This window comes from Mobula hypostoma, chromosome 23 (genome assembly GCF_963921235.1).
Source record: "Mobula hypostoma chromosome 23, sMobHyp1.1, whole genome shotgun sequence".
Classification (NCBI taxonomy): domain Eukaryota; kingdom Metazoa; phylum Chordata; class Chondrichthyes; order Myliobatiformes; family Myliobatidae; genus Mobula; species Mobula hypostoma.
The window spans coordinates 13,892,779-13,909,554 of NC_086119.1; the positions used below are offsets into that span (position 1 = coordinate 13,892,779).

At 40.5% G+C, this 16,776-nt stretch overlaps 1 protein-coding gene across 4 annotated transcripts in view; it reads left to right on the forward strand.

Moving 5' to 3' along the window:
• The window catches only part of LOC134337102 (BTB/POZ domain-containing adapter for CUL3-mediated RhoA degradation protein 2), a 31,015-nt gene extending 23,255 nt beyond the window's left edge, over nucleotides 1-7,760 (forward strand). For all 4 annotated transcript variants that reach the window (XM_063031945.1, XM_063031944.1, XM_063031946.1 and 1 more), the window contains one exon: nucleotides 431-7,760. In XM_063031945.1, the coding sequence (XP_062888015.1) occupies nucleotides 431-667 (237 nt within the window). In that variant the 3' untranslated portion in view covers nucleotides 668-7,760. The remainder of the gene's footprint in view (nucleotides 1-430) is intronic.
• Nucleotides 7,761-16,776: the final 9,016 nt, after the last annotated feature.

Here is a 16,776-nt window from a genome sequence, read left to right on the forward strand (position 1 = left end):
GGTGAATCCTGTTTTGAAGGAACAGGAGCCAAAGGACTAAGTTGAAATTGCATTGTGATATGGTCTTTTATCCTGGAAGAGAAAGCAAAGTTAACAGCTTTGCATGCTATTGAGACTATTCCAGAATTCTCCAAGCCAGTGACATTATAACATTTGGATGCAGGATTTCAATAGTCCTTGTTTAAATAATATTGTTTTGGTGTATGTTGTAGAAAAATTTACAGGATCAAACTGTTGCAAAACATTCAATGGCTTGTGCCATCTGACACTCAAGTTCATCTCCAAGTCAAGTAGCTAAGTCTGCTGAGTTTTCAGACAGATTAATTGATATGTTTTGCCATCGTATTTGTATGTGAAAGAAAATTTAAATTGATGTACAAAATTCTCCACCTGGAAGTTTGCAACTTTAACTTCATTTTTCCTTGTGCAGGTTGAATTTCCTGAAGCAAGAATTTATGAAGAGACATTGAATGTCTTGCTTTATGAAACACCACGTGTACCTGATAACTTGCTGTTAGAGGCTACTAGTCGGACATCTGCTCAAGGGTCACATAGTGAAGATGAAGAGGCGTTGGAAGTTAGAGATCGTGTGCGTAGAATACACGTGAAAAGGTACAGCTCATATGATGACAGACCCCTTGGACACCAGCCTGCCTATAGAGACTAAAACTAACCAGATTCTTGGGTATGGCAATAATTATAATTTTAACAAAAAAAGTACTAATGGTTACCACTGTGCAGATCATGGATTATGAAGATAACTGACATGGCAGAAGGGAAAACCTGAATGCTTTTAAGTTTAATTTGATATGTTTGTTCTGTTACTTTGATTTTTCTCCTTCTGGAAGAAAATGTCTTAAGTGGAACTGAAATACATCCTAAAACCTGTGCATAATTTTCCTTTATTGTAGATGATCTTTTCATTGATGTTTGGCATATTCCAGAAACCTGAAATCCAAATTGATGTAACTTATTACAGCACCTGACTAGCTTGTGACAATAGGGATTCAATACTAATGCCATGAATTGTCATTCTGTCATGCCCATGAACCATTTGAGAGAGAATCAATTACCACCAAACCCCCAGCTGGCAGTTGCACATTTGCAGCAGGCTATGGAGGCCTTTAATAAAGTGCCTCGCCTCTTTTTTTTCATTCTTACTTTATTTTGGATTCTGCCTTTGTATCACAGGGAAATCCAAATGTGTGCCTGAGCAGGAATGTCTGCCCATGTTTATACTTGGCTTGCTTTCTTGTTCTGAAATCATCAGCATCTTATTGCATGTACTTCCAAGGCTAACAAGGAAGTGCTCATTTATACCAATTGACCGTTGGAGTATTTCAGTCAAAAGTTGCTGTACGCAAAAAAGATTTTTTTTCTGGGAGGTGAAGTTGAGGGAATGAGAAATATAGTTCCCATTTCTTACAGCTCCTCGCCCAAAGTATTATTTCAAGTTGATTGCAATTACAAATTTTTCACACACCTAATGTTGGTTTGGTTAACAACATTTGGGATTTAAGTACATGAAATTTTTGGATAGTTCTGAAACATTCCACTTGCTACAAACCTCACAGAATAGTGGCAGCTTGTATTTGTGCTGAAGTATTTCATGTATATTTAATCTGGTTTGTTCAGTTTTCTTGTTAATATATAGTATGGAATGATCCCTATTTTCTCCTTTCAATATAATGGTAGCACAGCTGTGCAGGTGAAAATTTATTTTGACTGGACCAGAATGTTAAATTTCTGTTTTTGTATTTATGTACTTAATGTTCTTCTGGACTGGGATGCTTAAAGCTATTTTGTTCCATATAGTACAAAATAGTGATGTGTCTAACATTTGCCTGAAGTAAAATTGCAGTTTGTTTACTAATGTAGTTTTTCATGAAGTTGTATTTAAATAACGTGTAAGTGGCTCTGGCTTCCAACCAGAGAAGTTTGTGTTTGATAACTGCCAGTGAACATTGTAGAATATTTCCATGCACCGGAGCTGTCTTCAGGTCGGAGATAAAATAACTGGCAGAATTTATTCTTATTCAACTCTCTGCCCTATCTTCCCACTCTGTCACATCACCTGCTGCAATATAGAGCAGATTTGACCAACTGGGGGGGAGAGAGATTAAAAAAAACTTCTAGAACTGAGTCAATGTGCCAAAAATGGAGCCTCTTTTTTGCAGGTGATCCAGATTTCTTCACCTTTTCCTTTCAGTGGTGGTCGCAGCTGCAGTAGGAGCTCAGCTTCAGTTCTTCACATCAGTAGGATACGTTCTCACATTCCTACGTATTTAATCACAAGCTACTTGCCTCAGTGCCAATAATAATTAAAACTCACTGAATTCACTTTGCAGTAACATTTTCCGGGTGTCTATATTTCTAAGTTCGCCTTGCCCTAAGAGCTAGAGCTGTCTCCATACTGAACAGATACCTCATAAAAGCAGCAATATTTCCACTTATAAAAGTATTGTGTGGGATCTCAGACTTCCCGGTAGCATCCCTAAACCATGGTTCAGTAAGAAGGGGATTCTCAAAATATGATTGTTCTTTTTTTTTTGTGGCAATCTACCTCCCTGATATATATATCACCCAAAGCTTTGTTAGCAGACTGACAACCTGAGCTAAGGTGGTAGTTTTTCACATTAGTTTTAAGTTTTACAAAATAACAAACTGCTGTCTACTTTGATTTTAAGAGGTTGTCAACATGTTAAACAAGCAGTAGCTTGATGTTAAGCCAGGAACGGATTAAAATAAAAAAAAATACATAGCCACCTACCATAGGTACTGAGTCAAGCAAGCCCATTTGTTATATCAGTACCTACATCATTGGATGCTGGAAAAAAACTAAATCAAAGGCTCTATTACAGAGATAAATACAAAAAAAAAGTTTGTGTAAACAACCATCTCAAGTGAATTAAAATCAGTTGCTGATAGTAAACATTTAAAATTCCAGTTTTCTCACTAAATTTGGTGACTAAAGAAATGCGTCCTCTTGGAGCTTTTCTCTTCCACCCGGCAAACATCTTCCACCAAGGCACTCTTCTATCATATTTTTGAGCTGTTTGTATTCTGGCAATTTCTCAGTGAAGATCTTACCCAAGTCCTTGCCAACCACAACTGCAGCACTATAGGCCCTCTCGAAAATAGCACCTGAAAATCATCGTCATCAACAATGCACAGACTTGGACAGAATATTTTTTTTTAAAACACATGGACCCTTTTGAGGGACTTTGATAACTCTAAAATCTTCCATGGTAGCGTAGCAGTTAATGCGTCACTCAACAGCATCAGCAATTACTGATCAGGGTTCTATTCCCACCGCTGTTAAAAAGGAGCTTGTATGTTCTCCCTGTGACAGAGTTGCTTTGCTGCTGGTGCTGTTGTTTCCTCCCATGTTCCAAAGACATGGTTAGGGTTAGTGATTTGGGGGGAGTGCTGTGTTGGTGACAGATGCCCAGCGACACTTGGCAAACTGTCCAGCAAAACCCTTGCTAATTTGATGCAATTGATGCATTTCACTAACTCTAATGGTCAGGCATAGTTTTAAAACTTGTGTTAGCAAGTGGACAAGGTCTTATCAATAATGGGTCTTGGGTAAAGCAAGACTACATTGTAGAGGGCATACATTGGATCTTAATAAAAGTGTTTTAGTAAAATTTGACTGTGTAACAGATGTGCAACCCTTAACCCATTCATTGAGTTTAATATCACTTTAAAAAGTGTACAACTCTGATCCTTGCTAAGGCAGGCTAGTCATCAGCAAAATTTAAGACAGCAATAAAATCACTCATGCCACAATAAAACCTCATCCACCACTAACCACTGAGTATAATATATCCACGGTAATATAAAATGGAGGAACATGTGTCACCCTGCTTCACTGCTCTTGGGTTATCAGTAAATGTCAGTAAAATACACACTCAGTGGCCACTTGATTAGGTACAGGAGTGTAACCCAGTGTGGTTTTCTGCTGCTGTGGCCTATCCACCAAGGTCCAATGTGTTGAATTCAGAGATGCTCTTCTACAGACCATTATTGTAACTCCTGATTTATTGGGTGGTTGCCTTCCTGTAAGCTTGAACTAGTAATCTGGCTATTCTCCTCTCTTCTGACCTCTTTCATCAAGAACATTTTCATGCATTGAATTGCCTGTCACTGGATGCTTTTCCCCCACCACCCCCCGCCCCCACACCATTCCCTGTAACCTCTAGAGATAGCTGAGTATGAAAATCCCCAGAGATCGGTTTCTGAGATACTCAAACCACCCTGTCTGGCACCAACAATCATTCCACAGTCAGAGACTCTTGAAGCACATTTCTTCATTCCAGTGTTTGGCCTGAATGACAGCTGAAGCTCTTGATCATGTCTGCGTTCTTTTATTCATTGAATTGCTGCTACATGATTGGTTGATTAGGTAGTTGTATTAATGCGCAAGTGTACCTAATAAAATGGCCACTGAGTGTAGATGTGTATAAAATGGATGTTAGGCTGCATAGGGCCCAAAATCCTGGGTAGGATCATTAGCTTGTCTTTCTAATTCCTCTTATCCCCCTTCACAAGGTTCATTAACTAATGCAATGTTTTGATTGTATCTAGAGGTGGCTGCTGAAATTCCTTCTACTGGACATTGTGGTTGAGTACCTTACCCAATAGTTTTGCTGGAATCCTGATGAACACACTTAATGAACCTGTAGTAATTGGCCCCTAATTATGAATATTCTTTGACTTAATGGGTCATCTGACTTTGGACTGAGGAGTATGCAGTTGTTTTAACAATTGATGGAAAACAGCTGCAGGTTACAAGAAATATAGCTGAACTAAAATCATGACATCCATCCTAACATCACTCAAAGGTCAAACTGTCACCAGCAGCTGTATATTTTTTTTAAAATCCAAGTGCATTTCAAATATCTTGTGCTGATATTCTTTAAAGGAAGTTAATTATTAGAAACAAGAACATAAGAAAATAGGGACAGGTGTAGGCCATCAGGCTCCAGGTCTGCCCTCCTGTTCAGTGCAATCAAGGCAGATCTATGCTAGCTTCAACTCCTGTTCTACACCAGTTCCCCATAACCCTCATCTTTTCAAATATCTTTTCTATATCTACCTTAAATTTATCTATTGATACACCCTTGTGATCAGAGAATTTCTGAGAAGAATTTTCTACAGCTCACTTTTAAATGTCCATATCCTATTTTGCAGCAATGTCCTCTTGTTCATGAATCATACACAAGTGGAAACGTCTCTACATCTACCCTGTCAAGATCCTCAATTTCTAAGCTCCAAAAGATACTTGATAGAAAAACCCTCTCATCTGACAAATTAGCCTTTGGACTACCTCCAATACATGCATATCCTTTTTAATCACAGACAAGGACATAAACGAATCACAGTGGTCGTTTTCCAACCTTTATATGTCCTTTTGGGATTGAACAAGTTTTGAACTATTGGGCCCACTATCCCTGCAGCCACTTCCTTTAAAACGCTTGGGTGTGGATTGTTACACCCTGGCAATTTGTCTTTTAGGTCCATGGATTGCTCTGTATCACATGTGACTGGGCATTTTACAGGTCCCCTGTTTTTTATTAGAAATTGGTCTTTGTTATCCTGGGGAATATTTGCAGAATCCTCCATGGCAAAGACTGCTACAAAAATTAATTTAACATAACTGAAATATTTCTTTCCTGTTATTAATTCACCAGCCTCTAGAGGTCTCACCTCTGCTTTAACTGCCCGCTTCCATAGAAACTATTATGACATGAAAGTTTTATCTCGGAATCAGCTTTTTTTCCCCCCTCGTGAGCTTTTTCACTCTTTTGTTGCTAGGTCCAAAAGCTTTCCAGTCCTTTGGCCTACCATCAGTCCTTGCCTCCTTCTTTGCCCCATCTTTCACTTCAATATTAAGCTTGACCCTTTGGCTGACCAGAGATTGTGCCTCTTTATCACCATGTCCCTCTTTCTAATTTGGATAAATTCCTGTTGAATGTTATGGACCAGCTATTTGAATATCTGATAGTGTACTGCCTTGTACCTTGACTCTTTCCCCAGTCTACCTTTGACAACTGCCATCTTCATACCATTATAATTGTGCTTCATTAAAACAATGATATTTACCCTGAAGTTGCATCTATATATTGATTTAGATTTGGGTTTATTTATCACATGTACATCGAAACCTACAGTGAAATGCATCATTTGTGTTACAACCAACACACCCGAGGATCTGCTGGGGGGACCCATAATTGTCGCCACACATTCTGGTGCCAACATACCATCCCTGCAATGCTCAGCAGAATAATTCAAATGGTGGCAACAACAACAGCAGAACAAAACAAGACAACAGCAAAATTAAGCACCTTTCCCACCCTCCTACCCACTCACACACGTGGGCAGGCCGCCTCCAGACCTCTCAATGTCCTCAAAGACCTTTCACTCCTCTTAATCCTTCCTCATTACTCATGAGCAACTCCGAAATAGCCTGTTCCTGCACAGGTTCTGTCATGCACTATTATAAGAAGGACTCCATCATGCGTTCTACAAAATCTAATATGATATCTGTGCCATTTTGGTTTGTCCAATCAATAAACAGGTTAAAATTCCTTCAAACAAGCCCTAGAAATTTCCCCATTAATACTTCTAACTGTGTCTTTCCCTGACTATTTGTGATTTTGATCTAAACTGGTCTACCGCCTTTATCAGTGACTCAATGATGCTCTGATACCTTCCTTGATTAACAATATTACCTTCACCTCTTTCTCTTTGGGCCCATTCTTTCGCAACATGGTATAAGCTGGAATGTTGAGCATCCATTCATCCTGCAATTGTGTCTCGAGGATACTTGTATGTTGCTATGTGCTGTTAACTCATCTATCTCATTATAAACATTAAATGAAGTCAGTTAAGCTTTGATTTTCCTCATAGTTTTTACTAATTCTGGATTTACTCTGTGCTACATTTTTTTACATTTTCTGCCCCAGCCTGTTAGTTTCCCTTTCATCATTCCATGCCACAACTTTGATTTCCTCGTGGCCTTTATTAAGCATCCCATTCATGGAGTCCTCTACCCTTCTATTTTGTTTAATGTCCTTTCCATAACCCTATTTTTATATTTATTTTATAATAAATGAGATAAATCCACCCAGATCTTCAACATGGAACTAACCTCTGGTTCACTGGTTTGGGAAGTCGAATGACCCAGATTTTCTTACATGGCCCAAGGTACACAATACTCAATGTCAAATCTGAAATATTTCATTAAACTACACCAATATTACCATTCAGTATAAATCATAAACCATGAGCAAAAAGTAACATCTTTTTGCTTAAATGTTTCAACTAAATTATTATTTTCCCACAATTTGTTTGCATTGAGTGGTGACATTTAAACTGTGCTTAGTGTATGTGTTTTTATATCCCCCGTTATTCATTGGCCAATTTGTAACCCACGTACTGCAGTGATAAAGATTCAGCTCACAACTGTGGATTCTCTTAGTGGAATTAACCTTTAAAATGGTCTGTTAACTAACAAACTGGAATACTCACTTGCAAAACCACTCTGTAAATAAATTTGCTGGTTACACTGTGATGGATTATTTTTTTCCACGATGTTGCTGTGTCGCACACATTTCAAACTAACTGAAGTAGCACTACCTGAGGAATAACTTTATAAAAGTGTATCCTGTGCAGAACAGTGTTGCTCCTTTTTAAATGTTGTTAAGCAAAAATGTTTACCAACCTTAATAAAATTTGTGTTGATTGCTGTTACGCATGAGCTGTTTTTACCACAGTGTCATGGTTTATAATGTATATATTGTATGTTTCAACAACTTGCAACAGTGCAGTCATTGCCTTGAAGATAGGTGATTTTTGCTGTTTTTAATTCCACCTTATCTTTGGAAGGGTGTGTAAAAACATACACTCTGTAGCCACTTTATTAGGTACAAGAGTGGAACCTGGTGTGGTCTTCTGCTGCTGTACCCAATCCATTTCAAGGTTTGACATGTTCAATCAGAGATGCTCTTCTGCACAACACCATTGTAACGTGTTGTTATTTGAGTCACTGTTGCTTTCTTGTCATCCTGAATCAGTCCGGCCATTCTCCACTGACCTCCCTCATTGACAAGTCTTTCACCCACAGAACTTCCTCTCACTGGATTTTTTTTTTTGTTTTCCCAGCATGATAATCCCGGGAGATCAGCAATTTCTGTGATACTCAAACCACCCCATGTGGCACCAACAAACATTCCATGGTCAAAGTCACTTTCTTCCCCTTTCCAATGTTTGTTCTGAACAACAACTGAACTTCTTGACCATGACTACATGCTTTTATACATTGAGTTCCTGCCACATGATAGGCTGATTAGATATTTACATTAATGCACAGGTGTACTTAATAGAGTGGACATTGAGAGTACATACTTAATATTTACATAAATAAATGACAGGTAATGTTATATAATGGCACCTAATGAGCATTTCATTCCTACTAATGGCAAAATGCTCCAACTTAGTATCAACACTACATATTAATCTCACCTTTGTGCCAGACTAGTAAATACATTCTTTTTCTTTAAATTCTAAGTATACTTTATAGCCTTCATGAAAGGAGTTTAATGTTAGAGGATTGTGTTGTGAAATTACAAACACTAGAAATTAAGTTTAAGCCATTAAACTTCATTTCATTAAGGACATATCACAATGCGCAACCCCTGTAAGAAAATATCTAGGTAACACTGAAAGTGCTCTGATGATCACAAATGAAATTTGCCATGTGTAAATTGGTTTACTATTGTAACATGTGCCAAGGTAGTGAATTTCTTTTGTTTAGCATGCAACACAGACATCATTTCAGTGTGTCAGTACATTGAGGTAATAGAAGGGAAAAAGCAATAACATTGCAGAATAAAGTGTTACAGAGGAAGTGTATTGCAGGCAGGCGATTTGGTTTAAGGCCAGTGTGAAGGATTAAAGAATAATATACAGTGCTGTGCAAAAGTTTTAGGCACTTACATATAGCTAGGGTACCAAAGACTTTTGCACAGTACAAAAAAACAAATTTCATGACATTTATGTGAGTGATGATCAATCTTATTCTGATATGGGTCTTTATTGTGGACTGAGAGTGGGAAGGGAGCAGGGGAGAGGGGAATCATGGTTGGGAAAAGTGGAAGGGAGCAGGAACCACCAGGGAGAGATTCTGTAATGATCAATACACCAGTTGCTTGGAATCACCTTGCCTGGTGTCTGAGACTGGGTGTGTCTGCACCTGCAGCACCCTCCTGCCAACTCTGCCACCTGATCCATGCCCCTCCCACAGCGCTCCACTCTCGCCATTCCCAATATCCTTTGTTCCTGCTACATTTACAAACTTGCTCTTTACTCCACATTGACAAATATAGTTCTTGCAAAAATGCCATCCCCTTCTCGCAATTCCTCCGTCTCTGCCGCATCTGCTCTCAGGATGAGGCTTTTCATTCCAGGACGAGGGAGATGTCCTCCTTTTTTAAAGAAAGGGGCTTCCCTTCCTCCACTATCAACTCTGCTCTCAAACGCATCTCCCCCATTTCATGTACATCTGCTCTCACTCCATCCTCCCGCCACCCCACTAGGAATAGGGTTCCCCTTGTCCTCACCTACCACCCCACCAGCCTCTGGGTCCAACATATTATTCTCCGTAACTTCCGCCACCTCCAACGGGATCCCACTACTAAGCACATCTTTCCCTCCCCCCCCCCACTGCTTTCTGCAGGGATCGCTCCCTACGCGACTCCCTTGTCCATTCGTCCCCCCCCCCATCCCTCCCCACTGATCTCCCTCCTGGCACTTATCCTTGTAAGCGGAGCAAGTGCTACACATGCCCTTACACTTCCTCCCTTACCACCATTCAGGGCCCCAGACATTCCTTCCAGGTGAGGCGACACTTCACGGGTGAGTCGGCTGGGCTGATATATTGCGTCCGGTGCTCTCGATGTGGCCTTCTATATATTGGCGAGACCCGACGCAGACTGGGAGACCGCTTTGCTGAATACCTACGCTCTGTCCGCCAGAGAAAGCAGGATCTCCCAGTGGCCACACATTTTAATTCCACGTCCCATCCCCATTCTGACATGTCTATCCACGGCCTCCTCTACTGTAAAGATGAAGCCACACTCAGGTTGGAGGAACAACACCTTATATTTTGTCTGGTAGCCTCCAACCTGATGGCATGAACATCGACTTCTCTAACTTCTGCTAATGCCCCACCTCCCCCTCGTACCCCATCCGTTATTTATTTTTATACACACATTCTTTCTCTCACTCTCCTTTTTCTCCCTCTGTCCCTCTGACTATACCCCTTGCCCATCCTCTGGTCCCCCCCCCCCCGCTGTCTTTCTCCCCGGACCTCCTGTCCCATGATCCTCTCATATCCCCTTTTGCCAATCACCTGTCCAGCTCTTGGCTCCATCCCTCCCCCTCCTGTCTTCTCCTATCATTTTGGATCTCCCCCTCCCCCTCCCACTTTCAGGTCTCTTACTCACTCTTCCTTCAGTTTGTCCTGACGAAGGGTCTCGGCCTGAAACGTCGACTGTACCTCTTCCTAGAGATGCTGCCTGGCCTGCTGCGTTCACCAGCAACTTTGATGTGTGTTGCTTGACAAATACAGTACTGTGCAAAGGTTTTAGGCACCCTACCTATAGGTGCCTAATTTGCACAGTATTGAATAGTCTGCATTGTTATTCAAATATGACCAATTGTCAGAAAAATTCTACAAAGTGGCCAGGGAATCATGACATTAATGCCATTCAACCTTCAGTTTTACTGGTAGCCTGTGTTAGATTTACTGAAATCTGCCCACTCCCCATCTGATTCAACCTACACCTACCAGCCTCCTTCCTGCACCCTCTCCCCCACATGGTTTCTTCTGCCCCTCATCCGCTCTCTATCTGGTTCCATCTATCACTTACTAGATGCTGCAAATGAAAAACAAACTGCTGGAGTGACCCAGTGGTGAGAGATTGGGTAAGTGCTCATTAGATGTGGAACTAATGTATGCCTAGCTCACACCACAAGGTGAGGTGAGTTAAACTAATGAACAATTAGATGTGAGGAGCTGAGACTTCGGCAATTAAAATAAAGCTAAAGATTTATTACAGAAATTAACTAGAAAAACTAACAACAGCTCAGGCAAACTGTACCGATTCTTTATGAACTGAAAACACTGCTGATGCACAGAAGAATTCGGTCTGAGTTCCACCCGACAAGGAAGCACAATGACTCAACAAAGAGGGGTTGGCGCATCCCCTGAAATACACCCTGGAGCATGTAGGGTTTCTGGATATTGATGTTACTGTGCTAATTACATTATCCCAAATTGAATACATCTGGTAAGCTTAACTATCCCCATGACCTTAAATGAGACACCTGGAAAACATAGCGAAAAACCAGAGCTAGTGCAAAGACGAACATTTAGACATAAAAGATAAACAATCCAGGGACAAAGCAAATGCACAAGGTGACACTGAGAAAATACAGTCTGCATGCTTATTGACAAAAAAAAACTCTTTAAAAAATGGCCCTTGGTTGTGACATTAGATTTAAGGCAAAACTGTTGATATTTGCCAATGTAAGAAGTGCAGCCTCTGGCTGAAGGAGTGTATTAACTACCACCAAAATAATGAGAGTTACTCTTAATGATAATTGCAACAACAGTGAAATATTTAATGTTGTGACTTTGAAGTAACTCATCCAAATACCTTTTGAAGATGACAAGAAATTCATGTTTTGATCATTTATTCCAAATGCTGATTAAGTGTAGGAGTCATTTATTTAAATCTTACACCCATCCCACAATGTGAGGGAGTAAAAATCTTTGCATTATTACTGTGTTGCAATGTACAGACATGTGAATTTAACAGTCTAATGTCTTGTGGAAAGAAGCTGTCCCATAGCCTGTTGGTCCGGGCTTTAATGCTGCAGCACTGTTTGCCAGACAGAAGCAACTGAAACAATTCATGGTTGAGGTGACTGGTATCCCCGATGATCTTCCAGGCCTTCTTTTTGAACCTACTGCTATAAATGTCCTCAGTGGAGGGAAGTTCACATCCATAGATGCACTGGGCTGTCCATACCGCTTTCTACAGTGTCCAGCGATCAAGGTTGGTGGAGTTCCCATACCAGGCGGTGATAGCCATCAGTATGCTTTCAATGGTGCCCCTGTAGAAGGTCTTGAGGATTTGGGGGCCCATGCCAATGTACCTCAACAAGCAACAAGAAATTGGGATTAGGGGATTGGTGTCTCTTTAGGAAGATGTAGATTCAATGGTAGTTTTCACATGCAAGGAGAAAGGCTAAACAATTGCAGAGGTAGGTAGGAGGTAAAAGGGAGGATATCAAAGTTCAAATAAATTTATTATCAAAGTATACATATACAACCCTGAGATTCATTTTTCTTGTAGGTATCCTCAATAAATCCAATAACCATTATAGAATCAATGAAAGGCCACACCAAAAGGGTGGACAACCAGTGTACAAAAGACAACAAACTCTCCAAATACAAAAAAGAAATAACAACAATAATAATAAATAAATAAGCAATAAATATCAAGAACATGAGATGAAGAGACCTTGAAAGTAAGTCGATAGGTTTTGGGAACATTTCAATAATGGGGCAAGTGAAGTTAACCCCTCTGGTTCTGAAGCCTGATGGTTGAGTGGCAATCACTTTCTGAAACTGTTGGTGCGAGTCCTGAAGCTTCTGTGCCTTCTTCCTGGTGGATATTGATGAATCAATAAACAAGCCTTCATTAGCTCAATGAGTTTGAATCACAAATCAATTCTATGATTATACCATTTTACATTATGCTAATTATCCATTGGCCTTTGAGCTCAAATGCTTCATCAATAAAGCAGAAGGCTCGGACTTCCATTTAATAAATTTGCAAATCAACAGTTTCAGTTCAAAGTCAATTTATTATCAAAGTGTAAATATGTCACCATATATCACCCTGAGACTAGTTTTCTTGCAGGCATTTACAGGAAAATAAAGAAATACAATATAATTTATGAAAATTATAAATAAACAAAGACTGACAAACAACTAATATGAATTTTTTTTTAATGATACTGAAAACAGGATCTGTTGAGTCCTTGAAAGTGAGCCTGTAGGTTGTGGTATCAGTTAAGGAGAGCGAAATTCAAGAAGAAACAACATGTTGGATCTTCTCAGGAGCTGAGGCAGCATCCTTTGATTTCCATCCTTTGGGTTATGCAGAACGATGAGATACTCCAAGTCCGACTATTATCATGATGTTCACTACCCTGCTCCTCTCCATAGACGCTGTCTGAATTGCTGAGTTCCTCCTGCATTTTGTGTGTGTGTGTGTTACTCATCTCAAGCCATAACTTTCTGTGCAGTCTGCTGTTTAACTGACCTCAGAGTGCCAAAATGGCCCGTTCCAACACGGCCTCTTCCAACAGTTGCTGCCAGGCTCAGATAGGAATGAAGCACCAACGGGTAATAATTAACACATGATGTAGTGATTTGAGTTTGACTTTGTTTTGCATAAAAGACGTACTACGTCAAACACTGCCCTTTGAGGAGCGCTGCCCCTTTACATTAAAATCTGCCTTACGCTGACGACTATTTATGGATCAAAATAGAAAAGTATTTGAACGAATTGGGACTCCACAATTATTGTTCCGTATTCGGAAAAGCACGGAATTCTTACCTCTCCCTTTACAGGCAATTACTACCGCGGCCCGCAATGCTATTGCCATGTCATTTTAACTGTACGCGTGAGCAGTACAAATGATTCATAAAGATGTGACACTTCACCTGATTTCTTCTGAACACGTTGCGCTGACACCAACCGCGACGCTGGAACAGCCGCGTCATTTCGAGAGGAAACAATAATAGAAAATTTCTTGCTTGCTTTTCCTACACGGTGTGACGTTGGTTGCTTTTATACCTATTTTTGCAGTATACCCGAAAATAGAATGTGTTAAAGACAGATCAGTCAACCGCTGGATCACACTGATGAATTATGAACAGTTAAGATTCTCAATGGTAATTCATAACTGACACGATGTAGCCACTTCCTCGAATGGTAGAGGCACATATATTGTATTTTTGTTTATATTATATACGCCAGCAATATTTATGATTTAGGGACTTGGTTACATGCTAAATTACAGGAGAGAAGTGTGCTTGGAATCTGGAATAAAATCGAGAAATGTTGCCGATACAGAGGCAAAGTGTTGTGTGAGAATGCTGATTGGAATCGAAAGCCGCTAGATAATTATCTTTAGTGATGGACGGTAATCTCATAAACTGACGATTTGCCAAATACCCCAACGTTGAAAATGAAACACAACAGCGCGAGGAAAGAATCAGAAAGCTGAATAAATTCAAACACAGGTGGCTCTGGAGAGCCATTTAAGCAACAGTTTATTCCTCAGATTTAGCACTTTCTAATTCAAAACAAAAGCAGGCAACCCCATTCACTCAACACGGGTACCTAACAATCTCATTACCAACCATTCTTTACCTCTCTCTACCCACTGGCATTTTTGTTTGTTCGACATTTCCAGCACTTTCTTTTTTCCCAGTTTAATTTTTCACACCTCTGCTTCTTCGGACATTAACCCAACTCTCTGAATGGAAACAGAGTGACACACACAGAATGCTGGAGAAACTCAGCAGTTTCATCCAGACCCTGATGAAGCCCCAAGAAAATGAAAGAGGAGCTATATTCATGTTACACACATGAAAGTTGCTGGTGAACACAGCAGGCCAGGCGGCATCTCTAGGAAGAGGTGCAGTCGACGTTTCGGGCCGAGACCCTTCGTCAGGACTAACTGAAGGAAGAGTTAGTAAGGGATTTGAAAGTTGGAGCGGGAGGGGGAGATCCAAAATGATAGGAGAAGACAGGAGGGGGAGGGATGGAGCCAAGAGCTGGACAGATGATAGGCAAAAGGGATATGAGAGGATCATGGGACAGGAGGTCCGGGAAGAAAGACAGTGGGGGGGGGGACCCAGAGGATGGGCAAGAGGTTGTCTCAGGTTGGAGGAACAACACCTTATATTCCGTCTGGGTAGCCTCCAACCTGATGGCATGAGCATCAACTTCTCTAACTTCTGCTAAGGCCCCACCTCCCCCTCGTACCCCATCTGTTACTTATTTTTATGCACACATTCTTTCTCTCACTCTCCTTTTTCTCCCTCTGTCCCTCTGAATATACCTCTTGCCCATCCTTTGGGTCACCCCCCCTTGTCTTTCTTCCCAGACCTCCTGTCCCATGATCCTCTCGTATCTCCTTTTGCCTATCACCTGTCCAGCTCTTGGCTCTATCCCTCCCCCTCCTGTCTTCTCCTATCATTTTGGATCTCCACCTCCCCCTCCAACCTTCAAATCCCTTACTCACTCTTCCTTCAGTTAGTCCTGACGAAGGGTCTCAGCCTGAAACGTTGACTGCACTTCTTCCTATAGATGCTGCCTGGCCTGCTGCATTCACCAGCAACTTTGACGTGTGTTGCTTGAATTTCCAGCATCTGCAGAATTCCTGTTGTTTGCGTCTATATTCATGTTCGTGGTTTAATAAACTGAAGTCCGGATGAAGCGTCTCGGCCCGAAACGAGGACTGTTTATTCCTCTCTGTATGCTGCCTGACTTGACGAGCTCCTTCAGCAATACGTGTGCATTGCTCTGGACGTCCAGCATCTTCAGAAACACTCGTGTTTATGATTTAAATTTTAATTGTTCCCACATTCAATCTCGGTCTTTATATATTTCAGAAGGCTAAACGTTTCCTGATGCAAAACACAGGTATTAGAATTACCACGGAATTATTGAAGAGTCCTACTGCACCATCCCCAATAATTGGCTATTGTATGGCACCATAATGATTAAATCCAGAGATTGAGAAACGTATTCAAATCTCATCAATGCAAATTAGGAATTCAGATTTAAATAGCTAAACAAATTAGGGCTTGTTTGTAAGGATGTAAAAAAAAATTTAAAAAACAAGTGAGGTGAATAAACAGATGAAAATATAATGTGAAAAATATGTGGTCATGCAGTTCGATGAAAAAAAAAGCTTTTAAATGGCAAGAGTTTATATTAAGGCTGGAGTCAGAGGGACCTAGGTGTTCTTGTTCATGAATCATTGAAAATGAAGCATGCAGGAACAAGAATGATGGTGTTGGAGTACAGGGGGATTTAAATACAAATGGTACTGATTTACTGAACTTATAAAGGACTTAAATCCTAAATAAGACAGCACCTGGAAATAATGACCTGAGTTCAATTCCACTGCAGTCTGTAACAAGTTTGTAATATTCTGGAGTACATCTATCCTGCACCTACCTCATTTTTCCCAGAAACTCAAGCTCTTCTGTCATCCCTGGCAGCATCTCCTTCCAACTTACTTTGGCCAACTCCTCTCTCATATCACTGTAATTTCCTTTTCCCCACTGAAATACTATTACGCCAGACTTTACTTACTCCCTCTTCTCCCTGTGACCACATGGGTTTCCTCAAACATTCTAAAAATGTAGAGGTTTGTTGGTTAATTGGTCACATGGGTGGCATAGACTCATTGGGCTGGGAGGGCCTGTTACCATGCTGTATCTCTAAACAAACAAGGTATTATCCATAGATCTGGTTTCCCTAACCTATATACTTGTTACAGAGGGAGTACAATGAAGACTAACCAGGTTGCTCAGAATCAGGAGACTTATGATGAATGAAATGTGTTGTTTTGTGGCAGCAGTACAGTGCAAAGGCATAAATATCTATTAATAAT